Consider the following 27,929-nt stretch of genomic DNA (forward strand, 5'->3'; position numbering starts at 1 on the left):
GATGTTGGCAATTTGATCTCTGGTTCCTCTGTCACAGTTCTGGAGGCTAGAAGTCTAAGATCAAGCTGTCAGCAGGGTTGGTTTCTTGGGAGGCCTTGCTCCTTGGCTTACAGATCGTCATCTTCTCCCTGAGTCTTACCATGGTCTTCCCTCTGTATATGCCTACGTCTGCGTCCTCATCTTGAAACCAAGCAGGACTCTGTGGGGGCCTCCCAGGTACAAATCCTTGTAGAATGCTGGCCCTCCCTCCCACTTCTTGTTTGTAGGAAATAGAGTTCATTCAGCCTCTTTGACCTTCCCTGAGTTCCAAAGAGCAGATTAAACAGGTGTTAATCAGGGGAGGAAAGGAATGCAGAAACAGGGGATCAGATCCACCTGGTCCTTCCTAAAGGAAACCAACCCTGAATATTCACTGGAAGGACTGATGCTGAAACTGAAGCTCCCATACTTTGGCCACCTGTTGAGAAGAGCCAACTCATTGGAAAAACACCCTGATGCTGGGAAAGGTCATGGTTGGATAGCATCATGACTCAATGGACAGGAGACTGAGCAAACTCCAAGAGAAGGTGAAGGATAGGGAAGCCTGGCATGTACAGTCCACAGGATCGCGGAGAGTCAGACATGACTTGGCGACTGAACAACAACAAGAAGCCAAGAAACCCCATGGGTTACGGTCCTGATTCCTTCTCAGGGAATATCCATAACAATATACCTCTGAGTTCTGCAAGAACTAAGCCTCTTCCTCCCCTTGGTGGAAGATGGTAACTTCAGCCTGAGCATAAGACTCCTGTTACCTCACCACTAACCAGGCATTAGAGAGTCACATACCCTGCAGCCCTAACCCCAAATTTTGTCTATTAAAAACCCTTCCCTGAAGAGCATCAGTGACTTCATTCTCCTTGTTTGGCTCTGCTGTAGACCTTCCTCTGTTCCAAACTCTGACATTTCAGGGTATTTGGCCTCGCTGTGCATCGGACACACAAACTTGGGTCTGGCAACCCAAGAGGTTCTGGAGAACCTCTGTTGCTGGGCACATACACCGCACTCACTTTGGCATGTTTCTCACTGACCAAAACATTAAAACCTGCTGTTCAAACCCTTCTCAGCAAACTACTGAGTGGAATTCTTTAAGTCCCAAACTCATGTGGGCTGTGCTTTCTCATTTCAGTCATGTATGTACTAGTGTGGTTTGTATGATCCAACCTAGATGGTTGAGAAATCAGTGATGTTCAGGTCAGAACCCACTCAGCAGGGTGAGCTAATCAATAGGGTCAGGACCCAAGCTGAGTGAACGTCAAACTGTGGGGAGGAAGGCACTTCTGCACCACCCCCCTAACCAAACAGTCCTAGGATGGAGAAGAACAAGAGAAAATATATCAAAAATACCTCTGTTATTTGACAAAGTATTGCACAGGGCAATCTGTTGACATTATCCATCTTTATTCTGGTGCTATTATGTGTCTGTCTTTTATTTAAAGACCTTTTGTGGTACTTAGTCAATATTATATATCCTACAGTGTGAAATAAATTAAACAATTTGGGGAAATGATGTTTTATGTTACCTTGCTTTCCCATTAAAGACAATGAGTGTATTTCTCTCCTAAAAAAATGGTTAAGAGGTAAGCTGGTAGTCAACACCCAAGAGCTAAATGATGGTAAGAACTTTAAAATCTTCAAAACAAGATTAGTAAGTCTTTAAATGGGTTTTGCTTTCAGTATGTCAACAAACATTTCTCAGTCTGCCATACACCCTCAAAGCTCAGTTGGTAAAGATTCTCCCTGCAATGCAGGAGACCTGGGTTTGATCCTTGGGTGGGGAATATCCCCTGGAGAAGGAGAAGGCAACCCACTCCAATATTCTTGCCTGGAGAATCCCAGAGACAGAGGAACCTGGCAGGCTACAGTCCATGGGGTCACAAGAATCGGACACTACTTAGCAACCAAACCACCACCACCATACGCCAAGGGTTGGGCTAGCACTGGGGTACATTGATGAATAAAACAGATAAAGACCCAACAAAGAGGGAATTAAGACAGAGGAACCGGAGAGACATTAGTTTTTTATATTCACTAAGAACTGTTTGAAACAGAAGAGTCAAGAATGACATCTCTGAGGCTGACTATGGAATATAAACTGAAACTGAAACAAATATTGTATACGAAGTGATTAAAGACAAGGGAGATAGGTGTGGTGTGTGTGTGCTGGGTCGTAGGGGTGGGATGGAAGGTGTCGAAAATGAGCCTGGAGAGGAAAGCTGAAAGTCACTGATGGGTTTTAAGGAGGGAAGGGACACTGCATAGGGTCGGAAGGGGAAGCAAGGAAATGAGTTAATAGAGTGTATTTACAGAGTGTTGGCAAAATGCAGAAGGCTTACACAGGATGGTAGTAGATCGGGCGATAGCACATCGATTTAAAGGTATATTTTAAAGTGGAGGCAGCAGGACTTAAAAATAATTCAACAGGAGGACAGAGTTGAGAAAAGATAAGATTATCAAGGGCTGCTAGTCTTCTGGCTTAGGATCATTTCCTTCAGTTTTTTTCCTTCAAAGCATTTACCACAATGAAAGCTTCTTAAAGCATTATCTTGTTGATTTGCTTACTTTCTTACCGAGTCCAGCAAAGGAGAAAAGGAAATATATTCCCATCTGAATGCAAGTTCCAAAGAATAGCAAGGAGAGATAAAAAAAAAGCCTTCCTCAGCGATCAATGGTGGAGAAGGAAATGGCAGCCCACTCCAGTGTTCTTGCCTGGAGAATCCCAGGGACGGCGGAGCCTGGTGTGCTGCCATCTATGGGGTCACACAGAGTCGGACACGACTGAAGTGACTTAGCAGCAGCAGCGATCAATGGAAAGAAACGGAGGAAAACAGCAGAATGGGAAGGACTAATGATCTCTTCAAGTAAATTAGAGATACCAAGGGAACATTTCATGCAAAGATGGGCTCGATAAAGGACAGAAATGGTATGGCCCTAACAGAAGCAGAAGATATTAAGAAGAGGTGGCAAGATTACACAGAAGAACTGTACAAAAAAAGATCTTCACGACCCAGATAATCATGATGGTGTGATCACTCACCTAGAGCCAGACGTCCTGGAATGTGAAGTCAAGTGGGCCTTAGAAAGCATCACTATGAACAAAGCTAGTGGAGATGATGGAATTCCTGTTTCAAATCCTGAAAGATGATGCTTTGAAAGGGCTGCACTCAATATGCCAGCAAATTTGGAAAACTCAGCAGTGGCTACAGGACTGAAAAAGGCCAGTTTTCATTCCAATCCCAAAGAAAGAAAATGCCAAAGAATGATCAAAATACCCACAATTGCACTCATCTCACATGCTAGGAAAATAATGCTCAAAATTCTCCAAGCCAGGCTTCAGCAATATGTTAACCGTGAACTTTCTGATGTTCAAGCTGGTTTTAGAAAAGGCAGAGGAACCAGAGATCAAATTGCCAACATCTGCTGGATCATGGAAAAAGCAAGAGAGTTCCAGAAAACATCTCTTTCTGCTTTCTTGACTATGCCAAAGCCTTTGACTGTGTGGATCACAATAAACTGTGGAAAATTCTGAAACAGATGGAAATACCAGACCACCTGACCTGCCTCTTGAGAAATCTGTTAGCAGGTCAGGAAGCAACAGTTAGAACTGGACATGGAACAACAGACTGGTTCCAAATAGGAAAAGGAGTACGTCAAGGCTGGATATTGTTACCCTGCTTATTTAACTTATATGCAGAGTACATCATGAGAAATGCTGGGCTGGAAGAAGCACAAGCTGAAATCAAGATTGCTGGGAGAAATATCAATAACCTCAGATATGCAGATGACACCACCCTTATAGCAGAAAGTGAAGAGGAAGTCGAAAGCCTCTTGATGAAAGTGAAAGAGGAGAGTGAAAAAGTTGGCTTAAAGCTCAACATTCAGAAAACGAAGATCATGGCATCTGGCCCCATCACTTCATGGGAAATAGATGGGGAAACAGTGGAAACAGTGTCAGACTTTATTTTTCTGGGCTCCAAAATCACTGCAGATGGTGAATGCAGCCATGAAATTAAAAGACGTTTACTCCTTGGAAGAAAAGTTATGACCAACCTGGACAGCATATTTTAAAGCAGAGATATTACTTTGCCAAAAAGTTCTGTCTAGTCAAAGCTATGGTATTTCCAGTGGTCATGTATGGATGTGAGAGTTGGACGGTGAAGAAAGCTGAGCACCAAAGAATTGATGGTTTTGAACTGTGGTGTTGGAGAAGACTCTTGAGAGTCTCTTGGACTGCAAGGAGATCCAACCAATGCATCCTAAAAGAGGTCAGTTCTGGGTGTTCACTGGAAGGACTGATGTTGAAGCTGAAACTCCAATACTTTGGTCACCTTATGCGAAGAGTTGACTCATTGGAAAAGACCCTGATGTTGGGAAGGATTGGAGGCAGGAGGAGAAGGGGATGACAAAGGATGAGATGACTGGATGGCATCACCGACTCGATGGACATGGGTTTGGGTAGACTCTGGGAGTTGATGATGGACAGGGAGGCCTGGCATGCTGCGATTCATGGGGTCTCAAGGAGTCAGACACAACTGAGCAACTGAACTAAACTGAACTGAACTGAGACCAGGAAGAATAATGCTGTCCAAGTGAAAAGTAATGCATTATCCAGCAATCCCACTCCAGGGAATATACCATAAAGAGCTATATGCACTCCAATGTTTACAGTAGCACTATTTACAATAATTAAGACAAGGAAGCACCTAAATGTCCCCTGACCAATGAATGGATAAAGAAGGTGCAGTACATATATACAATGGAATACAGCTCAGTCATAAAAAAGAATGAAATCATGTCATTTGCACAACAGGGATGAACCTAGAGATTGTCGTACTGAGTGAAGTGAGCCAAAGAGAGAAAGACAAATATTGTATGATGTTGCTTATATGTTAAAAAGAAAAAAAAGATACAAATGAACTTGTATACACAACAGAAATAGGCAGGCCCAGAGACAGAAGAAAAAAACTTACAGTTATCAAAGGGAAAAGGGAGAAGAGGGATAAATTAGGAGTTTGGGATTAACATATATACATTATTGTATATATAAACTTGGAGAAGGAAATGGCAACCCACTCCAGTACTCTTGCCTGGGAAATTCCATGGACAGAGGAGACTGATGGGCTACAGTCCATGGGGTGGCAAAGAGTCGGACATGACTTGGCAACAACAACATATATTAAAATAGATAACCAGCAAGAACCAACTGTGAACAGGGAACTATAGTCAATATTTTGTAATAACCTGTAAGGAAAAAGAATCTCAAAAAGAATATGTTTATATATAAAGTATATATATATACGTATCACTGATCTGTACAACTGAAAAATAACACAGCATTGTAAGTCAATATTACTTCAATTTTTTTAAGTCACAAAAATAAAAGTAATGCAGAGTACATCATGAGAAATGCTGGACTGGAAGAAACACAAGCTGGAATTAAGATTGCCAGGAGAAATATCAATAACCTCAGATATGCAGATGACACCACCCTTATGGCAGAAAGTGAAGAGGAGCTAAAAATGAAGATCATGGCATCTGGTCCCATCACTTCATGGGAAATAGATGGGGAAACAGTGTCAGACTTTATTTTGGGGGGCTCCAAAATCACTGCAGATGGTGATTGCAGCCATGAAATTAAAAGAAGCTTACTCCTTGGAAGAAAAGTTACGATCAACCTAGATAGCATATTCAAAAGCAGAGACATTACTTTGCCGACTAAGGTCCGTCTAGCCAAGGCTATGGTTTTTCCTGTGGTCATGTATGGATGTGAGAGTTGGACTGTGAAGAAGGCTGAGCACCGAAGAATTGATGCTTTTGAACTGTGGTGTTGGAGAAGACTCTTGAGAGTCCCTTGGACTGCAAGGAGATCCAACCAGTCCATTCTGAAGGAGATCAGCCCTGGGATTTCTTTGGAAGGAATGATGCTAAAGCTGAAACTCCAGTACTTTGGCCACCTCATGAGAAGAATTGACTCATTGGAAAAGCCTCTGATGCTGGGAGGGATTGGGGGCAGGAGGAGAAAGGGACGTCCCAGGATGAGATGGGTGGATGGCATCACTGACTCAATGGACGTGAATCTGAGTGAACTCTGGGAGATGGTGATGGACAGGGAGGCCTGGCGTGCTGCGATTCATGGGGTCGCAAAGAGTCGGACATGACTGAGCGACTGAACTGAACTGAACTGAACTGAACTGAACTGAACTGAAATCCAAGGGAATCATTTCTGGACTACCTGAGGAAAGAGTGCAGAGCAAAGAGAAAGCCTAGGACCCTATCTTCAGAGATACCAACACTGAAATGTTGAAAATGCTGAGCGGGAGAAGAAAATCAGGAATGTTGTGGTCATGTCAAGAAATCAAAAAATGAAGAGTTTCAAGAAGAAAGGAGTAACCAGCCCTGCTGAAAGTTCTGGTTTAAAAAAAAAAAAACCAGAAAATAAAAAACAAAGAATACAAGAGCACTGAGACCTTAACCATTATCCTGACACATGTTTCACAATCATGATCTCTTTTTAGCCCTCCTTGTAATGCTTTTAGTTAGAAAATGATTGAGGGTTTTTCTTTAATATGAAATTTGAACATTTTAAAGAAATTTGGCCTCCAAAAGGTCAAGAAACCCAGCTAGTTTATGCAAGAACTAGTTCAAAACCCAAGACCCTTGGGACTTCCCTGGCGGTGCAGTGGTTAAGACTCTAAGCTTCCACTGCAGGGTGCATGCGTTTAATCCCTGGTTGGGGAACTAAGACCCCCACATTACAGCAGGGAAGCCAAAATAAATAATAAAAAAGAACTCAAGACCAGGATTATTTATTTAAAGAACATACTTTAAAGCACTGGAAATAACTTGAAGGTTTATGGAGGGAGCATGCCTGTGTGTGGCTTCACTAGCTGGTTTGAGAGTCGATGTACACTTGGCAATATCCTTCAAGTGTGGAACAAGACCAAGATTACATGACTGGGATTTCTTGCAAGTTTCCTAAGTGTCTCCTCCCCTTCATTGATAACACCTAGAATTCTTAACACGTTTTTCCTCATAGAACTCCATTTCTCACCCTATCTTAGGCAATGAAATAATCCTACTAATCCTGCAGGACATTAATATTAATTAATAACTTCATTCAAGAGAAAAGTCAGTTACAAACATTTATCAAGCATGTTCTTACTGGTAAAATAAGCTTTCTCTGCTGTCTTTGGAAACACAAAGAATGAAATGATCTCATCTAAACTCTATGGCTAAGCAGTTGTGTGACCTTGAATGATAAGACTTTACCTTTCCCGTACCTAGGTGTTCTTATCTACAAAACACAGGGGATAAATCAGATGATCTCTACTTCTTCAAATAGTTCATGATTTAATGTTATAGTTAATTAGGTTTCCTTCTGTCCACATATTTAAATTTGATCAGTGAGAGAAGAGAATCCTAAAGGAGGTCAAGAAGCCTAGGAATGAATTCAGGTTCACCGTCAGGTAGACCTGTAATAACTGTTCCCATATGTTAAATAAGGTGGTAACTTTCAGGCTTACCTCAGTCAGGGTTGTTATGATGACTGAACCCGATAAGCGCAATTATCTCTAAAGCAGGTATTTGAAACAGGGGTATGTATTATCCCTCCCGACAAATAACAGACTGAGTTCCTGTGATTTACCCTTTGGGCGTGTGACTTGTTACTCTTGTTAAGTAGATTTTGGTATTGGAACTTGCTCAAAAGGAGAATGGAGACAAAAGTCCTGTTATCTCCAGTGAGTGCCTGTCTTTGAATGTGTACAAATAAAGGGAGAAAGGAAAGAAGAAGGGGCGGGGCCGGGGGGAGAAAGAGAAGGAAGGAAAAAAGAAAGGAGGTCTTCCCTGGTGGTCCAGGGGCTAAGACTCCCTGCTCTCAATGCAACCGGCCCAGATCCTGCATGCCACAACGAAGACCCAGTGCAGCCAGATAAATAAATAAATATTTTTAAGAGAGTGGGAAGGAGGGAATTCATAGGCAGAGGAGGAGGAAAGGCCACGGCGAGGCAGGCTTAGAAAAATAAAAGGGGAGTTAGGAGAAGTTACAACTGTGGGGAGGGGAAGTAGGCAGCAGGGCAGGAAGGGAGCGAGTTAGCCTGGGGCAAGAGCGGGGGCGGGGTGGGGGGTGGCGACTGGGTGGCTAGCCCAGGCAGTGGCCCGGCCGGCCCCAGGCGGAGGAGGGGAGGAGGAGGGTGGGGCTTGGCGAAGGGCAAAGGCGGGGCAAGACTTAAAAGGGAGATGACCCCAGCTGGTTGACACCGACCTCTGCCTCCGGCGCCCAGGGCCAGAGGACCCAACCTGGGAGGTCAGGGAAGGGCCGCAGCTGAGGCAGTCCGCGGGCTCCCGTCGCGGGCGCAGGGACGGGAGAGGGGAGATCCCTGCGGGCGCCCGGCACCCTGCCGCCATGTGCGAGCTGTACAGCAAGCAAGAGACCCTGGCGCTGAGGAGAAAGCACATCGGGTAAGGGCTCCCCAGCCCGGGCGAGAGGCTCAGAGAGTGGGAGTCACCAGGTCACCAGCGCAGGGAGCGGAGAGCTGAAGCGGGGCCGGGAGCTGGCTGGCTGGGGTCCCGCGGGGAGCGGGACCTGCCGCTTGCCCGCCGCACCTGCAGGCACGCGCCGCCGCCCGCCCCGAGCTCCCCGCCGCGCCCGCGCCGCAGGGGCTCCCTTGCAGCCGGGGCCCGGGTGATCCCCGCGCTCTGCAGCCGGCGGAGAGGGTGAGGGCTGCGAGCCCGCTGGAGGAATTGACCATGAGCGTTGATAGCCGCTGAAGAACACCGTTCCAGGGCTGGGCTCTGGAAGGGGAGAAGGGTAGTTCTCCGCCACGCCCACCTACTCGAAAGTTTTCCGTAACTATGAACTCTGAAATATTTTTGATGATGGCTGTGAAAACTCATTCTGACAACTTTTGTCGAAAGCGAACTCTTCCTTCTTGCACGCTTCGTTAAGAAGTAAAAGGTTAATCTAGCCAGTGGAGGGGAGGGGAAAAAAGCGTTGACACTTTTTAAAGGGTGAGATGCCCTTACTCACCTTGGTCTCCCCAGATGTGCCCGCGCTACAACGTAAAGATGCAGGGTTCTCTGGGTCTGTTTTCGCTTTGCTCACATTTATAGTATAAACGGCTTGGTGAGTGAGCGTACAGGACCCATACTTAAGTCAGACCTGGGCTCTGGTCCTAGAAGAGTGTCATGTTACCTTGTGATCTCTGTCACATTAAATTCCTCTTCTATGAAAATCCACTTCTATGAGTGGCAAGGTGGGAAGTACATTAACAAAGAGGCAAGGTCAAGTCCACAGTTTTCAGCCCACATTCATAAGGAAGAATTTTTCTAGATTTTAACTTGTAGTTAATAAACTAACAACTGAGTTTGAACTAATAAGAAATTCTCATTATTAGTTTCATTTTAGCTGATGACACTTAAGTTTAGGCATTTTAAAAATGTTATTACTTATTCACAATAATTACAAAACTTTCTACACTATTGTGTATCAATTTAATACATAACTATTTACCCTCTAAACTACCTCCAGTGCACATGGGAACATGTTTTCTGTGCATGCAAAGCCACCAAAATAAAACTATATTTTGGGAGCTTTTCTGGTGGTTCAGTGATTAGGACTCCTTGCTTCAAGTGCAGGGAGACTGGGTTCAATCTCTGGTTGGGGAACTAGGATTGCACATTTCCTCATGGCATGACAAAAAATAAATAAATAAATATAAATAATAATAATATATTTTGCTTAGTTTCTAAACATTCATGGAGCCAAGATCAGAAATGCTTGTAATGTTTTCATGTTGCTAAAACTTGTACAGCCATCCAAGTAACCATAAATAGGGATGACATTTTATTAGACTCAAAAGAGTGGGTTAAAAGGTTAGAATAATAATTGGATCGTATTATTTAAGAATGGAAAATCCATTTGCTGCAGAACAAGAACCAATTAAAAGACATGAAAATAATCTGTAAAATCTCATGCACACTATTTAACACTAAGTTATTTGTAGTAGCTTTTAGTGCTATTCATTTCTTTACAAGTAGGTTTGAGGGAGAGATTGGATGACAAGCAAGCTCTATTTTGGGCAGTGGCATAAGACAGTCTTCTTTTTTTTCTTCCAATTTTATTGGTGTGTAATTGACATACAGCACTTTATTAAGTTTGAGTTTCGCATCATAACGATTTGACTTACATCATGAAATTACTATTACAGTTAAGTTTGGTGAATATCCATCATCTCATTAATAGAAAATTTAAGAAATAGAAAATCCTGTAGAATTTGCTTTCTTAAAAACTTTCATATAAAACATACAGCAGTGTTATAATCAATCATGTTAAAAGGTAAGACGCCCTTATCATGTTGTACATTTAAATTATATCCATAGTACTTATTTACCTTTTAACTGGGAGTTTGCACCTTTTGACTATGTTCATCTGATTTCCCTGCCTCCCAGCCCTTCCCAAGAAGTGTAATCTCTTTTTTCTGTGAGTTTATTTTTGAAGTATAATTCATGTATAACACTATGTTAATTCCTACTAGACAACATAGTGATTCAATATTTCCGTACATTTCAAAATGGTCACTGTGGTAAATCTAGTTACAATCAAGACAAAAATCTACTTCCAAATTCTGGTTTTCTCTCTTATTGGCTTGAACCAAGCTTCTTAATTTTTCTGTGCCTGTTTTCTCACCTATAAAAGTGAGAATGATAATAACTCCTCTTATGTTATTGTTGGAAGGATTAAATGAGATAATATTTGTAATAGCTATCAGTTCTTAATATACAGGAAGGCTCAAAAAAAATTGTTTTTTTTTTTCCTAGTTGAACAAAATTTTCCAAAGGAAAATAAGTTATTGGTTTGTGTAATTAGAGCTGTCAGAGTTGATCCATGTGCCTCTAAAAAGTATTGTCAGATCGTGGCAAATTTAATATAACAAGCATAAGAAACGTGAGCAATGTCACAGATGGGGGATTAAGGTAAAAGTTTCCAGGCTAATATGAAATTAAAAAGAAAAAAGTATGTCACCTAGGTTGTGTTTTCCCTTTCTTTTATGTAATTGTAATTTTCCACCCATCGTGACCTTGACTGAGAAGCGAAAACACTGAGCAGTCCTACCAGACCAAAGTGTTTCCTTTCATTATTTCTAGGCCTTCATGCAAAGTTTTCTTTGCTTCGGATCCCATCAAAATAGTGCGAGCCCAGCGGCAGTACATGTTTGACGAGAACGGTGACCAGTACTTGGATTGCATCAACAACGTTGCCCATGGTAATGTGCTGTCTTTGTTGTGCCCTGAAGGATACGTTCATGGATTAAGGCAGCCTTGGCACCGTTAATATTTGTCCCAGGATTTGCAGTGGCTGCAGTTCCTCGGCTGAACAGGGCCCTTAGTCCTAGGCTGGGAAAAACTAGAACAAAATGTGGGAGAGGAACAGGATCAACTTTTCTTTTTTTTTTTTTTTTTTGCCTCAGAATCTGCCTCACTTCCCAGGCATTTCGAATTGTAACTCATTTTGAGGACTTTTGTCTTTTAAATTTTAGTGGGACACTGCCACCCAGAAGTGGTCAAAGCTGCCCAGAAACAGATGGAACTACTAAATACAAATTCTCGATTCCTCCACGACAACATTGTTGAGTATGCCAAGCGCCTCTCAGCAACCCTGCCGGACAGACTCTCTGTTTGCTATTTTACAAATTCAGGGTAAGTTTCAAGGTTTTTCCAGCCATCCCCATTCCCATGAATCTCCTTGTTTCCTCTCTCACACGTCTTTTCTATTTTGATTGCTGGTGGAGGAGGAATATCTAAACAGGTTTCCTGAGACTCTTACTAATGATGCTGCATGGGGGACCTGACCTCCTGCTTCTTTCACTTGGGCCCACCAGCTCCTTGTAGATAAGATACCTGACATCGTGTTCCCAGGCTCTTGATGCAGCCTGTAACTGCAGTCCCATGATTAACACGTGCGTGTCACTCAAGACTTTTTACTACCACGCTTCTTTGGTGATAGATGGGGAAGGTGCACCAGTAGGGATCCCTAAACATTTCCCCAGCACAAACACAAAGGAGGAAAGAATAAATTCAAGTGAATAGATATGTTACAACTTTTAAATCCTGTAAATTCAAATGATTGTATCCCATTCTGTTGAATATTATGCAGACATTAAAAAGTATGTTTTGAGGGGAACTCCCTGGCAGCCCAGTGGTTAGGACTTCAAGCCTCCACTTCAGAGAGCCTGGGATTGATTCCTGGTCAGGGAACTAAGATCCCACAAGCCGGGAAGTGCAGCAAAAATTTAAAAAAATGTATGTTTTTGAAAATACATGTTTAAAGACAGGTGAAAATCTTACCTATTGGGAGGAAAGCTGTCTATACAGCACAAACTCATTTTTAAAATGATATATATGTATATATATACTAAAACTAAAAGAGATTCTATGATTCCTTTTCTTTCTGGCCATGCCTGAGGCTTGTGGAATCTTAGTTCCCCACCAGGGATTGAACCAGCCCCCTGCAGTAGAAACTCAGAGTCCTAACCACCAGACTGCCAGGGGAGTTCCACACTTCTCTTTTCAATAAAACCCAATTTATAACCAGAAAATTGTTCTTTTTTTTTTCTTTGTAAAGAATTAAGACATTTTAGGATCTACTTTGTAAAGCATTCTTGCCTTCAGTGAATTAAATGACATAGTATTTGACTTTCCCTTCCAAAGAATCCTATGCTGTCAAAGACTGATTAGCCTTAAAGAGCACTGTCACCAAAGACTGGAGGTGACAGAGCCTGCAATAGTATTAATACAAAGAACATTCTTGAAGTCAACCAGGCTTCAGTCAACACTGGTTCTACCTCTTCTTAGCCGTGAGAACTTATCCTTGTCACTTAACCTCTTTGAGCCTTCACCCATAAAAAGATGACAATACTTGCCTTGAAGAGTAGTTATGAGAATCAATATAAGTAAAACAGTATAATGCTTGGCACGTGATAAACATGCCACAAATGATTACTTTTCCACCTGTGTCCGAGTAGTGTATCTAGACTCTCTACAGCAGATAGAAAGATTACGGTCTTCATTTTTTAAAGTATCGTTTATCTGTCGATCTATTTGTTTTTGGCTGCGCTGGGTCTTCGCTGCTGCCTGGGCTTTTCTCTAGTTGCAGCGAGCAGGGGCTGCTCTCCAGTTGGGGCATGGGGCCTTCTCTCTGTGGTGGCTTCTCTTGTTGCATAGCATGAGCTCTAGGTACACAGGCTTCAGTAGTCGCAGCAAGTGGGCTCAGTAGTTGTGGCCCATGGGCTTAGCTGCTCTTTAGCAAGTGGGATGGAGAAGGCAATGGCAACCCACTCCAGTGTTCTTGCCTGGAGAATCCCAGAGATGGGGGAGCCTGGTGGGCTGCCATCTCTGGGGTCGCACAGAGTCGGACATGACTGAAGCAACTTAGCAGCAGCAGCAGCAGCAGCATGTGGGATCTTCCTGGGCCAGGGGTTGAACCCCTGTCTCCTGCATTGGCAGGAGGATTCTTTACCATTGAGCCACCAGGGAAGCCCTGATCTTCATTTTCCAGATAAGAAACTAATCAAGTATCAGGTCAGCACAACACAGTTCAGTGGCCTTCCGGTTAGTGGGACCTTAGACTCCAATTCCTCCCATTGAGATCACACTTAATATAGGTTTCTTGGGCTTCTCAAAGTTAGTCCCCTATGATGTGGCTGAACTGGGCCAGAGTTTGAAATGAGCAGAATATCGTTAATTTGTGTTGAGTTTCCTCATGCGTCCCACTGTTTTTTGAAGACATCTGGGGAACTTAGGAGGATGATATGAGATGGCTGGTTGGGCAAGATTGAGGGGGAAAAGAGGACCTCAGCTTATTTATTTATGCAGTTCTGTGTAGTTGAAATCTTCAACTTTGAAAATAGCATTTCAAAAGATTTTTAAAGAGCTTATGTCACATTGTTCCTGTCTCTCTGCTGTCTTAATAGATCGGAAGCCAATGACTTAGCCTTACGCCTGGCTCGGCAGTTCAGAGGCCACCAAGATGTGATCACTCTTGACCAGTAAGTCTTGGACACGAAACTTCTCAGCAGAAAAGTCCTTCAGAGATGAAAACACATTGATCCTATCTACACTAATACCAGAAGTATGTACAGAGGAGGCTGGATGGCACAAGGATTTTATTTTACTATTATGTTTAAGATTTCAAGGCCAACTCAGGCCTAGAGAACACTGAATTCTTTCCAAGCACCTGGAGGCTCTTTCAGGTTCTGTGGTCATGGTCTCACGGGCTTTGTATGAATTAGAATTTACTTTCAAACATTAACTATTTATTGAGCCACTGCAATGTGATTATCCACTGTAATTAATTTAAAAGACAGTAATTTAGAGCAAATTTTGAAGACTACAAGCAGCCAAGTTAAAAAAAAAAGGTGTTTCTTTTTTTGGCTACATTGTACAGCATGCAGGATCTTAGTTCCCCCACCAGAAATCAAACCCAGACTTCCTGCTTTGGGAGCAGAAGTCTTACCCACTGGACTGCCAGAGAAGTCCCAAATTCATTACAATTTGAGCAAGAAGTTTGACAACTTCTATCTTAACTGAGATTTTTTTAATTGTTTCTGCCCGCCCACCCCACTAATCTCTCACACATGGTGAACTGAACATGTACCTCATTTCTTACCCATCTATAGGCTTCTCTTGTTTTATGTGTTGGTTGATGTAGTCATTCTCTATTGTTACTGTAGCAAATTATCGCAAACATAGTGGTTTAAGCAACATGAATTTATTCTCTTACAGTTCTGGAGGTCAGATGTCCAAAATGGGTCTCAGTGGGCTAAAAGTTAGGTGGCGGTAGGGCTGCAGTCCTAGAGACTCTAGGGGAAATGTGCTGCCTGCCTTGCTTGGCTTTGGGCCCCTTCATTCACCTTCAGAGCCGGCCATGCCATTACTCCAGCCTCTGCTTCCATCACATCCCTAAAGACACTTGTAATAACATTGGACCTTCCAGGGATTATCACTCCATTTCATGATGCTTCATCACATCTGCAAGGTCCCCTTTGCCATGTAACATATTCTCAGGTTCTGAGGATTAGAACGTGGGCATCTTTGGGGAGGGCAGGCATGATGCTGCCTATCACAGAATGGACACTGTGACTACCCTCTATGCCCAGCTACCACAGGCAGCACTGCAGTAAGAACCCTCAGACATATGCCTTTATGGACCTTTCTGAGGATCTCTTAGGAATCAGCACCCAGAAACAGGATCGCCAGGCCATAGGGGTACTGTAAACATTATTGATTTGACTAAATGCTCCCAGGTCGGTCTCCAGAGTGGTTGAAACTGTTTACACAGTGCATGAAATGTTCCATTTCCCCATATCCTTGGCAAAGCCTGAGAGTATTATGCCTTTTTTTCCTTTAATAGTTTCTGGTCTAATAAGTATAAAATAATATCAATGTTGTTTTTATTTGTAATTTTCTAATTATGAGATTGAGTATCTCTTCATATACTTATTATATATTTGTGACTCCCCTTCTGAGAATTAGCTTCACTAGTGGCTCAGATGGTAAAGAATCTGCCTGTAATAAGAGAGGCCAGGTTCAATCCCTGGATTGGGAAGATCCCTTAGAGAAAGAAATGGCAACCCACTCCAGTATTCTTGCCTGTAGAATCCCATGGACAGAGGAGCCTGGCGTGCAACAGTCCATGGGGCTGCAAAGAGCCAGATGCAACTAAGCAACTGACACACTTTTTTTCTGAGAATTATCTGCTTATATTCTTTACCCAGTTTTTCTGTTGGGATTCCCATCCTTGTTTTTGTGGTTGCATGCATAGACTGGATCAGAGGATCTCAGCCTAGTGTTTTAGAAATACCTGGGGAAATGTTCTTTTCTTAGTGCCAGTGCCCAGGCCTCACCCCAGACCAGTTAAAGAGAGTCTCTAGAGGCAGAGTCCAGGAAACCAAGTTTCCCAAGTGATTCTTTATGCAAACAGACCATTTTGGAAGTTAGCCTCTTTTATTTGAGACATTACAAATATTTTTTCCCAATCTATCACCTGTCTTTTAACGTTGTCCATGGCATCCATCTACCCAAAAAATTTTGATTGAATCATATGGCAAAACCAATACAGTAGTATTATAAAGTAAAATTTAAAAATTTTTTTGATTGAATCAAAGAGTTTGCATTTTCATCCTATGGTTTGGTTTTCTAAGTTTTGTTAAAATCTTTCCCCCGTACATACCCATCACCATCCCTCAGATCACAAAGATGCTCTTCATTTTCTTCTACTATGTGTGTATCTGCTCCTCAATTAACTCCACCTAGAGGCCTCTGTGTTGCCATTTATGCATGGCTGAGCTTGCTTCTGTCCCAATCTTAACTTTGTTCTTATTCCAGTACCATACTAATTTCATGGCTATTGCTTTGTAGGATGTTTTAATCTATGGTAGAGGAAGTACTCCCTCTTTGCTTTATCTATTCATGGGCCTTTTATAATTTCCAGAGAGAGACAGCGGAGAAGGCAGTGGCACCCCACTCCAGTACTCTTGCCTGGAAAATCCCCTGGATGGAGGAGCCTGGTGGGCTGCAGTCCATGGGGTCGCTAAGGGTCGGACAGGACTGAGCGACTTCACTTTCACTTTTCGCTTTCACGCATTGGAGAAGGAAATGGCAACCCACTCCAGTGTTCTTGCCTGGAGAACCCCAGGGACGGGGGAGCCTGGTGGGCTGCCGTCTATGGGGTCGCACAGAGCCGGACACGACTGAAGCAACTTAGCAGAGAGAGACAGAGCCTGTCACGTGCTGGCACAGAATGAGAGATGTCAACATTTGATCTCCTGTGTGTGTGCATGTGCCCAGACACTTTGTCATGTCTGACTCTTTGCAACCCCATGGAGATGCTCCAGACAAGAATACTGGGGTGGGTTGCCATTTCCTCCTCCAGGGGATCTTCCCAACCCAGGGATCAAACCCCTGTCTCTTATGTCTCCTGCATTAACAGGCAGATTCTTTACCACTAGCATCACCTGGGAAGCCCTTATAATTTCCAGTCTCCTGATTATATACATCTTGGAAGAAAAAAACATTCAGGGGAATATCATAGCCACCTGTATTTTAAGTGAAAGAAAGGAATTTCACAACCTTAGGAAGAACTAAGGTTGATCACCTCTCAACCTTGGTTCTTTTTGAAAAAACCTCCTATTCCTTACCAACTTGCATTTGTTCAAAATGTGCTATTAGACATCCTTTAGAAACCATTCTAAACAGAAACACAGCCCATTTTATGATATAAATTTGTTTTTAAAATTTACTAGACTATAACTATAAAATACATTTAAAGAACACATACATCTGATACTTCTCATGAAACTATAGAAAACAATATTTTACACTTAATCTAGTTTAGCAGAGCTAATACAATCCAAAGAAATTAAGTTTTTTCTGGCTAAAAACTGCCTACAAGGATACATACTTGGCTTTCTATGTGTTTTATTGCCTGAATCAGGAGAGCTGGACAAATTAATGGCCGGTCCTACCATGAAAAATTGGATTCCATATAGTTAAGTCTGGCACCAATGTTGAGATTCTCCCTGGATGATACAGAATACTATTTTTCATATCCTGAAAGAGCATCCTTCTTTGAATGATGTTGGTTACCGTTCCTTTTTGTTTCAGTGCTTACCACGGTCACCTATCATCTTTAATTGAGATCAGTCCATATAAATTTCAAAAGGGCAAAGATGTCAAGAAAGAATTTGTGCATGTGGTAAGTATCTTGGAATTCAATAATCAGAATGTTACTACTGGAAGAGTGCCCAGTGATAATCCAGACCAATCTTTGCATTGAAATGAAACCATGAAAAAGGAAACTAAGATATAGAGCTGTTATATGATTTGCTAAAAGTCAGAGAGCTAGTTAATGACAAGATGTGGGTTAAAATCCATTGATGAGTACCATACAGATCAGTATAGTGGTAGTAACAGCTGTTATTCACAGCTCTTATTTCACTTTTTTTGCCCCTGGATCTTCAATTACTTTTTCTATCACTGAGGCCAATTTGAAACTCAGAGTTGCATCGGTGTGTATGACTGTCTTAAAATTGCTCTATGCTAAATTATTATGTAAATTTATTAAGTCAAATAAATATTAAATGAAAGAAAATAAAGAAAAAAGTTGTTGAAGCAGTAAAACTCATTTGGCTTAATTAAGGATCAGTGGACTTTTTTAAGAGAATCATGAATACATTCTTTCAAAATTTTAAGATCTGAAATTACTACTAAAGCACTCTGAATTTTTGAATGATTACAATTTGCTATATAGTTGGTAAGTGCTGGTTTATTTTCTGCTTTTTTAAAAATATTTCTTGGCCTCACCAAAAAGCACATAGGATCTTAGTTCCCCTACCAGAGATCGAGCCCACACCTCCTGCTTTGGAAGCTCAGAGTCTTAACCACTGGACCACCAGGGAGGTCCCTATTTTTGACATAGAATAGTTAATACAGTTTCCATTCACTGAAATTTTCAAATAGCATAGTCACATTTGTTGTTTGAATTCGCCCCTTATGTGATCAGAGATGCAATTTTGACTTCCAAGGGCCTAGAAGTAAATCCAAGCTTCTGTTCACAATGCAAAGATTTCAAGTGTCACTGAATTCAGAAATGTTAAGGAAAAAGAGCAGAACATCGAGTCACATAAATCCACAGGTCACCTTTCTGTTATGCTCTTGTGGGGAAATACCCTTTCTTAAAAGCTCATTTGTCCAGGAGAAAGATCATGAGAAAATGTTATCTCTTGATGTTTTCAGGCACCAGCTCCAGATACTTACAGAGGAAAATACAGAGAAGACCATGCAGATCCGGCCAGTGCTTATGCAGATGAAGTGAAGAAAATCATTGACGAAGCTCATAACAGCGGAAGAAAGGTTTGTATTTACAGCTTTGGAAACACGTTAACATCTTTCATAAACTAGATTGACATCATCATGATGCACTAGAGATGTGGAAAAGGATTAGATGGCAAATCCTTTCTGTTCTTCTCTGGTTACATTTTCACTTAGTTCATATATTTAAAAATGCATTATTGTAGTCATGCCTCTAAGACTATTTTTATTTATCCTGGAAATGTAATAACTCTACCTGTTTCAGAACTGGTGGTCTAATTCTAACCTTCCCAGTGGGATGCAGACTCTGGGGCAAAGGGATAGGAGGAGAGAATTAAGAAAGGTGATAGCCCATGGACAGACCATTCCAAATGAGAGTAACATGAGGGGCTAACATAAGGTGAAAGAAGGGGAAGAGGCAGGGTCGCCCCAGGGCCTCAGGATCAACGTAGGCCCCTGGACCCTGGGAGCCTTGGCTTTCCCTAGGATTGGCTCAGCTTTCCTGAAGGTGCTGAGCCTGGGTAAGACCAGGCAGGAAAATGGTCTTCCAGTCTGTGTCTGCACTTTTGGTTTTAAATCTTCATTGAATTTATTACAATATTTCTTCTGTTTCATGTTTTGGTGTTTTGTTTTATTTGGCTGAAAAGCATGTGGAATCTTAGCTCATTCCCTGTATTGGAAGGTGAAGTCCCAGTCACTGGACTGCCAGGGACATCCTGGGGTCTGCCAAAATCCTACCGAGTAGGAAGAGCTTTCATTTTCTCAGCCTTCACCCTGCTATCTTCCACCTTCAGCCTGATGTTGAATTCTCAACCCCCATAGGGGTTACTTACATAGAGCTTTAATGTGATTTGACATATGCTTTGCCTTTAAATTGATTTATGGCATATATATGGCAATTAAAAAAACATTTTAATTGAGAGAAAAATGAAAACTTTGTGTTTTCCAGTTCAAGTATTTTTTCTTAATGACTGGAGAGTTGTTTGCCTTTCTTAGCTATTTTCTTCTTTTTCTTCCCAGCCCATTCATTTTTCATATCTTAAAAGAGGTAGTCTAGAGTAGAACCTTGGTTCCCTTGTTTATTTGTTTTTAATTGAAGTATAGTTGATGGCTTAACTTCTTATCTCATACTATTTCCATGCTTCCTCTGAATTTAGTGATTTTTTTTCTTCTCTTTTCTTAGCCTCTAGAACATTTCCTCTTCAGTTCTATGGTGAATTGCCTATGTTGGTTAAGTTGTAAGCCTGGTTCAGGGCAAGAACCAGAAAGAGAGCACAGTAACTAAGGTCTGTGACCACAGGTCACCTTCTCACCTCCCTGGTGCAAATTCCAGACTCGGGCAGTCCTAATTCAACAAGTTGAGTAAATAGGCATTACAGTGATATGTTTGGAACCTGGGTAATTTTGTAGAGGCACATATCAAAGACTGATCAAGATATCAGTCTTATTCAGTTGATCCTAATGCAAACACTCATTTAAATTAATTATGGAGGATGGAAGGCACCTTTTCCACCATTTCTAGTGGTAGATTCATAAGAAACCTAAAATTTCAGAAACTAATGCTTCAGATCACTTGTTTTTCCAGCATGAACATCTTTTCTTTTTAATCAAATGGCCAATTTGCCTCTTGCCAGGGGTCCATTCCCAACCATGTTTAAATCACCCACTCTATAAGAAGTCCTCTTTTTTTTTTTTTAGGGGGTATGGGAGGGGGACCGAATGGACTTTGACCCCATCTTCTCTTGTATAGATTGCTGCCTTTATTGCTGAATCCATGCAGAGTTGTGGCGGACAAATAATTCCTCCAGCAGGCTACTTCCAGAAAGTGGCAGAGTATGTACTTGGGCATCTTTGGTCAAACTGAAGGAACTGTGACAGTTCCGCAGGGTCATCTGGTTGCTGGCGAAGTATGGAAGTACTTCCCATTGTTGTTTAGTAGTTGAGTCATGTCAAACTTTTTTGCGACCAACTGTAGCCCACCAAGCTCCTCTGTCCATGGGATTTCCCAGGCAAGAATCCTGGAGTGGGTTGTCATTTCCTTCTCTAGGGGATCTTCCCGACCCAGGGATCGAACTCAAGCCTCCTGCACTGGCAGGCAGATTCTTTACTGCTGAGCCACCAGGGACTAGATGGTAAATAGCCACTTGGGAGTGCCTGCTGCCCAGGACTCCTGGAACTCCTCACCTTCCAAGATCCCAGCTAATAAAGGATTTGCACACAGTCTAGCCAGGGGGTCCTTGAGAGCTCTGCCCCACTTTACCCACCTGGCATCCTCTCTGATTGATTGGTGTCCAAGCTTTGCTGATTAGCAAAAAGTTGAAGATTAACTCTGCTAACATTACTTTTTGTTCACTTTTTTCTCTTGCCACTTAAAATACTGCAGTAGAGCTTACTTTAAGCAGCACAAACCCAAACAACCTAAACTATATCTTATCTGGAAATGATGTGATTATATTTCAGAGTCAGTGACATCACATAGATGTCATTGGGGATTTGAGCACTGAAATGTTTTTAACAAAGATTACAGACTTCAGGTTAACACCATTCTTTTTAAGTCCTCAATAATCCACATCTTGAAGGGAGGATATGGGGGCTCTCAGTGACCTGAAGGCATCATGCTGCCCTTTTGCTTTTCAGATATGTCCGTGGAGCAGGAGGTGTGTTTATAGCTGATGAAGTTCAAGTAGGCTTTGGCCGAGTTGGGAAACATTTCTGGAGTTTCCAAATGTTTGACGAAGACTTCGTTCCAGACATAGTCACAATGGGAAAACCAATGGGCAATGGGCACCCAATGGCATGCGTGGTAACAACCAGAGAAATTGCAGAAGCCTTCAGTGCCTCTGGGATGGAGTATTTCAACACGGTAAATTTTGATCTCCCACTTTAATGCTAAGAGGGAAAAATACTGTGTGTTCTTATGTTTCTTTCCAATGTAATAAAGAATAAATCTCACCGTTGCCAGCTAATGACCCCAGAACCGAAGCCAGACTTTGATCTAACCATATTTTATTCTGTTTGGCACAATCCTCCTTATATTTTTTCTTATATCTTTCCCCTTCCTAAAATGTTCCTATTGATTGTTCCAGTGATAGATTAATCCCCTGGTAAACTCTAGAGGTTATGCTATTTCATTAACAGATGATATGATCTTTTTTTGTTTTGTATCACATTTAAATTCCCAAAACACATCTGACGTGTTTAGATGATTCAGTAGTATAAATTTTATATGGCTGTCATAGGAGATACTAAGTAAATTTCTGTCTTTGGGAAATTTTATTTCCTTGATTTTGCCCCCGAAAGTTGTAAGATTCTCAAGTTTGGAAAGACAGTTATAGTTTGTATAATATGTATAATAGGACTTGTTGCAGCTAAAAGTCAGAATCAAAATCTAGGAACATAAATTTATTTGGAGAAAATGTCATTTTTTGGCTTTTTTTTTTTTTTCTCACACAGACATTCAAGTGCTGCAATCCACATCCCTCTAACTAAACCACACTCTGAAATCCTTAATTCCCAACACAGTATCTGTGTTTGGTTTGGATGAACTTACAGATTCTCCACTAGTCCTTCATTCCAGTTATGTAGCATATACATAATTTAGAATTATATTCTCAATCCTGAATGAATAGACTCATGCTATCTTCTAAACTTAAAAAGCTAATATCACAAGGGAAAATTTTATAGAAATTATATCTTTACTTGCTTAAGTATGAGCCAGATTTCTCATAGATCAAGCAACAGCATGGATTCAACTAGTCTGTTTTCTCATTTATCTTTTTTCTGCAGTATGGAGGAAATCCAGTATCTTCTGCTGTTGGTTTGGCCGTCCTCGATGTAATAAAAAATGAAGACCTTCAGGGAAATGCTGCAAGAGTAGGGAATTATCTTACCGAGTTACTGAATAAGCAGAAGACTAAACATACTTTGATAGGAGACATCAGGTATGTTTATCAAGGAATTGTAGTTATTCATATGTCCAAATAAATATTGGTGATCTTATAAATTTAAAATAAATTACATAAAACCAAATCTAGAAAACACTGAAAAAATGTTTTTCATTCAGAACCCAGATATATCACTATTAACTTTTGGGTATATATCTTTCCTGACTTACACTTAAAAAAAAAAAAATTAAGCCAGGATAATTTCAACAGCTAGAAGATGAAAAGAAGAAACTTAAAGTAACTCTATATGATCTATGAAAAAATAATTTAAATGACATCTAAGAAACATCACTATTTTTCATATATGTATTTATCATCATTGATGTCATATGAAACTAAATGGTATAAGGTTGTTTTTAAGCCTTTTTTTTCTTTTTGCAATTAATATGATGAAAAAAAAAACTGGATTACAAAAACTAATTTCAGAAACTAAGGAGTCCTCTGAACACTGGGTTGGTATCATGGATTAATTAGAACTAGTAACAACTACCTTTAAAGAGACTCATATTCAGTCTCAAATCAAACTTGAGTTTGACGACTGTGTTAATTTTTTGTGACAGTGTGGTGCTTGATAGAGTTTATGTCAAGTTTCCTTTCTTTATCCCCCTCAGGGGCGTTGGCCTTTTTATCGGGATTGACTTAGTGAAGGACCATCAGCAAAGGACCCCCGCCACAGCAGAAGCTCAGCACATCATCTACAAGTAAACCACCCCTCACCTGTTTGGTGTCTCAGCTTGAATGATGTCCACCCACTTGAATGTTTTTACTTCCTCTCTTCTCCCTGAATACGGAACGTTTAAGACTCTTGCAATTACAAACGTGACTTCTTACATGCATATACTAAATTGCTGTCTGTTCACATCATTCTGAAATCATCTTAGTTATTGCTTGTATGCACTCACATGTATTTCCTGCACTAATTAGGATGAAAGAAAAACGAGTGCTTCTCAGTGCCGATGGACCTCACAGAAATGTACTTAAAATAAAACCGCCTATGTGCTTCACTGAGGAAGATGCCAAGTTTATGGTGGAACAACTTGATGGTATCCTAACAGGTCTGTCCACAGATCTTTAAATAAGATGCCCCCCACACCTCCATCCTGGTCATGCATGACAGTGCATCTTGCTGTCCATGGTAGAAGTGAAGGAGGGTGGAAATGACTGTATAAATGTATATTATCATTTATTTTCACTTTTAAAAAATAATTGCATGTCTTCATTGTACCACAAACCACAGATGTTGCAGCATAAGAGTCTTTGAGCTTTATACCCTGAAAATACTTGAACTGTTGTTAATAAAACTTATAGGCTATAGGTTAACAGCTATTTGCTATGCCCTGACTCATTTCACTGTGCATTTCAGTTATTGCAATTTCATTTTTGAGGATTTGTTCATCATTCAGAATTATAGCCTGTCATAGGAATTAATCTTTTATTGACCTCTGTTAAATAATGAGGTTGGGCTTCCCAGGTAGTGCTAGTGGTTAAGAATTCACCTGCCAGTGTAGGAGACACAAGAGATGCAGGTTTGATCCCTGAGTTGGGAAGATCCCCTGAATTAGGAAGTGGCAATCACTTGCCTGGAGAATCCCCATGGACAGAGGAGCCTGATGGGCTACCATCCATGGGGTCACAAAGAGTTGGACACGATTGAGTGACTGAGCATACACGTTGAATAATTAGGTTAATTTATTTTTCATAAATTGAGATTAGCTAAGTAAGGGAGCAATGTAAAACCATACTGAAAAACATAAAGCCCTGTCAAATGTTGGAGCTTTTAGGTATATTCTTTAAGATTTTACTTCTCTGCTCCCTCTCAGCCTCTTGGGGTTGGGATAAGGCTGATAAACCAGGAATCAGTGCAGTATACAAAACAGATCATTAATATTGGAAAGTTGAGAGTCACCCCCAAGTTGTTTGTAATATGGTCACTGTCTTTGGACTACGAGACGCCCAAACCTGGCCAGCAGTCCTCACACATCTGTTTCCTTTGGTCCCTTGAAGGCCAGGTGGAACAGAGGACATGTTGGGACAGATGTCACTATTACTTAAAATTCAGCTCAGAGCCTGAACATTTTTAGCGGTGGGGCTGGACAATTCTTTTAACAACGTGAATGAGATGGAGCTAATGCAGGCTGTGTCACACGTAATGGTGAGATGCTGCAAAAAAGTTGAAGAGGAGCGATTTTAAAACACCTGCTGCTGCTGCTGCTGCTAAGTCGCGTCCATCGTGTCAGACTCTGCGCGACCCCATAGACAGAAGCCCACCAGGCTCCTCTGTCCCTGGGATTCTCCAGGCAAGAACACTGGAGTGGGTTGCCATTTCCTTCTCCAGTGCATGAAAGTGAAAAGTGAAAGTGAAGTCACTCAGTCGTGTCCGACTTTTAGCAGCCCCATGGACTGTAGCTCTCCAGTTTTCTCTAGTAAGAGTATCCCTATAGGTACCAAAATGGGTTTTTTGTTTTTCTTAAGGATTTTTTAAATGTTTTATGTTTATGTTTTCTTTATGTTTTTTTTTTTCCATCTTATCTACCACATCTTCCTTGATGAAGGTTTAGAAGAAGCCATTGGAGCTGAAACTGAGAGTATGATCTCTAAGAATACTCCTTGCAGAACCAAGGTAAGAGTCACTTGCTTAATATTTAAGGGAAAAGTTTAAAATTGGGGAAATTTAAGAAAAAGGAATGCAGATGTTTTAAAATTGTACAGTGACTTTTAGAATAAACCCAGCTTTGCTAGAGTTGGCTTACTGTTGCAATTCTGAGTGCACAGTTATATTCCAAGGCAAGTGTCATGCCACTTGACATCTATAAAAGCAAAGAACCATTTTTACAGGGTCATTCCCATGCTGAAAATAATCATAATAACCCTCAGGCTTGCAAAGAGGGCCTTCAAAATATATAGAGAGAAGATAGCAAATGTCCTGAGCTCTGTCCTGGTTTTTCTGAGTGATGCTTGATACTGCTTCGAAGTCCCACATCCCACTTCTTAATCAACAAAAGCTTCGGCAGTGTGACTTCAAAATGCCAGAGTTCGATCCTCCATTGAATTAAAAGTAGAAACTTCGACTGGCGGCAGGGCCTGGGAACCGTCTGGCGCTGAGTGGCCTAGTTTCTGCATTTGATGTGCTGCCAGCAGAGGGCTTCCCCATTCTCTCCCCAAGCTCCCCAGGCTGTAAGAAAGGGCTCCCCGGGTCGAGAAACAGAAAGGCAAAACCTTGAGAGGCTCTGTTGCATAATTTGTTATTTGTTTATGACTCTGATGCATAAAGGAACCCTCGGTACCTCGAGTCCGCCTGCACATCCAGTGTAGTCAGAAAAATCCTTTCCCTGAGTGAAAAACATGAGGCCCTTTGAATGAGGGCAAATGATTGGCTAACAGGGTACTTCTGTTTCTTGGTGCAACACAAACCAATGCTAGGAATCAGTTCCTCTCTGCTGTGTGAGGGTCGCATGGAGAGTCTGGGGCAGAAGCACGGCTGCCTGAACCTAGCAAGTATTGGAAAGTGCTCAGACCCTCAGTCGTGTCCGACTCTTTGTGACCCCGTGGACTGTGGCCCACCAGGCTCCTCTGTCCGTCTTCTGGCAAGAATATTGTAGTGGACTGCCATGCCCTCCTCCAGGGGATCTTACCAACCCAGAAATCGAACCAGTGTCTCTTTCGGGCAGGCGGATTCTTTACCGCTAGCACCACCTGGGAAGCCTGTAAGCATTGAAAAGGAGCTTATTGAAAAGGGGCTCAAAAAAAGAGAGTTCCCCTACCAGAAATGCCACTGCGCAGTTAGCAAAAGTTAGCGCGCCTTTCTGAGTTTGGCTTGGCCTCCCAGATTTTAGGTGTCTATGGAAGGTAGTAATCAGGGTTAGGGAGGAACAACTCCCTAACACGGCATTCCTGTATTGTGCTGTGTTGCTTCTGTGTTCTCCCACATGGCGCGTTCCTGTGGAGTTAGCCCTGTGGAGGCTGGAGGCTGGGCGCGTTAGCAGTGGGCTGCCCTCTGGAGTTTGTATGCTTGTCTTACAGATGCCCAAGGAAGCACAGTCAGAAATGCTCAGAGACAGCGGCCTGGAATCCAGAGAAAATCCCAGCCGAAAGAGAAATGGATTGTGCACAGATTCACTGCTCAGCAAGAGGCTCAGAACGTGAGAGATGAGCATTTTACAAGATAAATGTCCGGAGTTATAGAGAATGAATGCTGATGTCCCTTCTGGTAAAGCTCTGTTGTACCCTCTGAATGAAATATTTGCATTTACTCAGAGGTATAAAGTCAATGAGTCATAAGATTAATCCAAATGATAATCAAACCATGTCAAGACTATTAGTTCAGCATTTAGCCTATTAATTCCTTACTTGAGATTTCTGCAAGTACTTCCTTTATTCTACTCCATTTAAGCTTCAAATGAAATATTTATTAAATTGACAGTTTTACTTCTCATATTTTAATCTTTGACATGACAGAGTAAAGTACAGTAGGTTTCTGAACTTTGGAAACTTAGTGCCTTAAAATATTGTATTCTTTAATGATTTAATTTATAAATATTTATGGATATAATAAAATAAAAGATGATATGAACCAAAAAAAATTTTTAAGACTAGAGAAGTATGTACTGTTCTTTCTTGTAGAATCATAGAGTTGGGTGGTAAAGTCAAAAGCCATTTGGGGGAAAATCACGTAGCAAATGTGAAGAAGGGAATGAATAATCTGGACTCCTGTTGGGGAACTAGGTCAGTGGTGATCCTCTGGGGATGAGGGCACAGGTGCAGAGGCCAGACAAGGAGTAGACCCAGAAACACTCTTAAACCTGGAGCTGGAGCAGTAGCCAGAGCACCACCTTCACCTCGGCTCTGGCTAATCAGACTATCATCTTGGCAAGTCACTTAGCTACTAGACGAGAAATTAACTTTGCAAGCAATCCTCTTCTCCTTCTCATCCAGCCTATCACCTATGCACACACCCTGACACACAGAGATAACTTCAGGAATCTCTTCCTTAAATGTACAGGTGCCATGAGACTTGGAGGCTTGTGCGAGTACTAACCTGGAAGAAATTTGACTTTTAGCCTTGACTTCTCATTATTTCTC

The 27,929-nt window shown here is 41.6% G+C and overlaps 1 protein-coding gene and 1 long non-coding RNA gene across 12 annotated transcripts in view; one reads left to right on the forward strand and one right to left on the reverse strand.

Moving 5' to 3' along the window:
- LOC105609765 (uncharacterized) overlaps positions 1–9,162 on the reverse strand; it is a 49,854-nt gene extending 40,692 nt beyond the window's left edge. For 3 of the 11 annotated variants that reach the window (XR_009600980.1, XR_009600988.1, XR_009600981.1), the window contains exon 1: positions 9,068–9,162. This is a non-coding gene — a long non-coding RNA (uncharacterized LOC105609765). Of the gene's footprint in view, positions 1–3,076; positions 3,486–9,067 lie in introns of those variants that run through there. The other 8 variants (XR_006060110.2, XR_009600982.1, XR_009600983.1 and 5 more) reach the window with 6 other exon arrangements.
- Positions 8,297–27,430, forward strand: ETNPPL (ethanolamine-phosphate phospho-lyase). Its single transcript, XM_004009627.6, has 13 exons — positions 8,297–8,499; positions 11,185–11,303; positions 11,577–11,736; positions 14,010–14,084; positions 17,701–17,791; positions 18,832–18,948; positions 20,657–20,739; positions 21,544–21,769; positions 22,693–22,847; positions 23,462–23,551; positions 23,775–23,905; positions 25,403–25,470; positions 26,871–27,430. Exons 1-13 carry the CDS (start codon positions 8,444–8,446, stop codon positions 26,991–26,993), a joined length of 1,494 nt encoding a protein of 497 aa, XP_004009676.2. The 5' UTR covers positions 8,297–8,443; the 3' UTR covers positions 26,994–27,430.
- Positions 27,431–27,929: the final 499 nt, after the last annotated feature.

This window comes from Ovis aries, chromosome 6 (genome assembly GCF_016772045.2).
Source record: "Ovis aries strain OAR_USU_Benz2616 breed Rambouillet chromosome 6, ARS-UI_Ramb_v3.0, whole genome shotgun sequence".
Classification (NCBI taxonomy): Eukaryota; Metazoa; Chordata; class Mammalia; order Artiodactyla; family Bovidae; genus Ovis; species Ovis aries.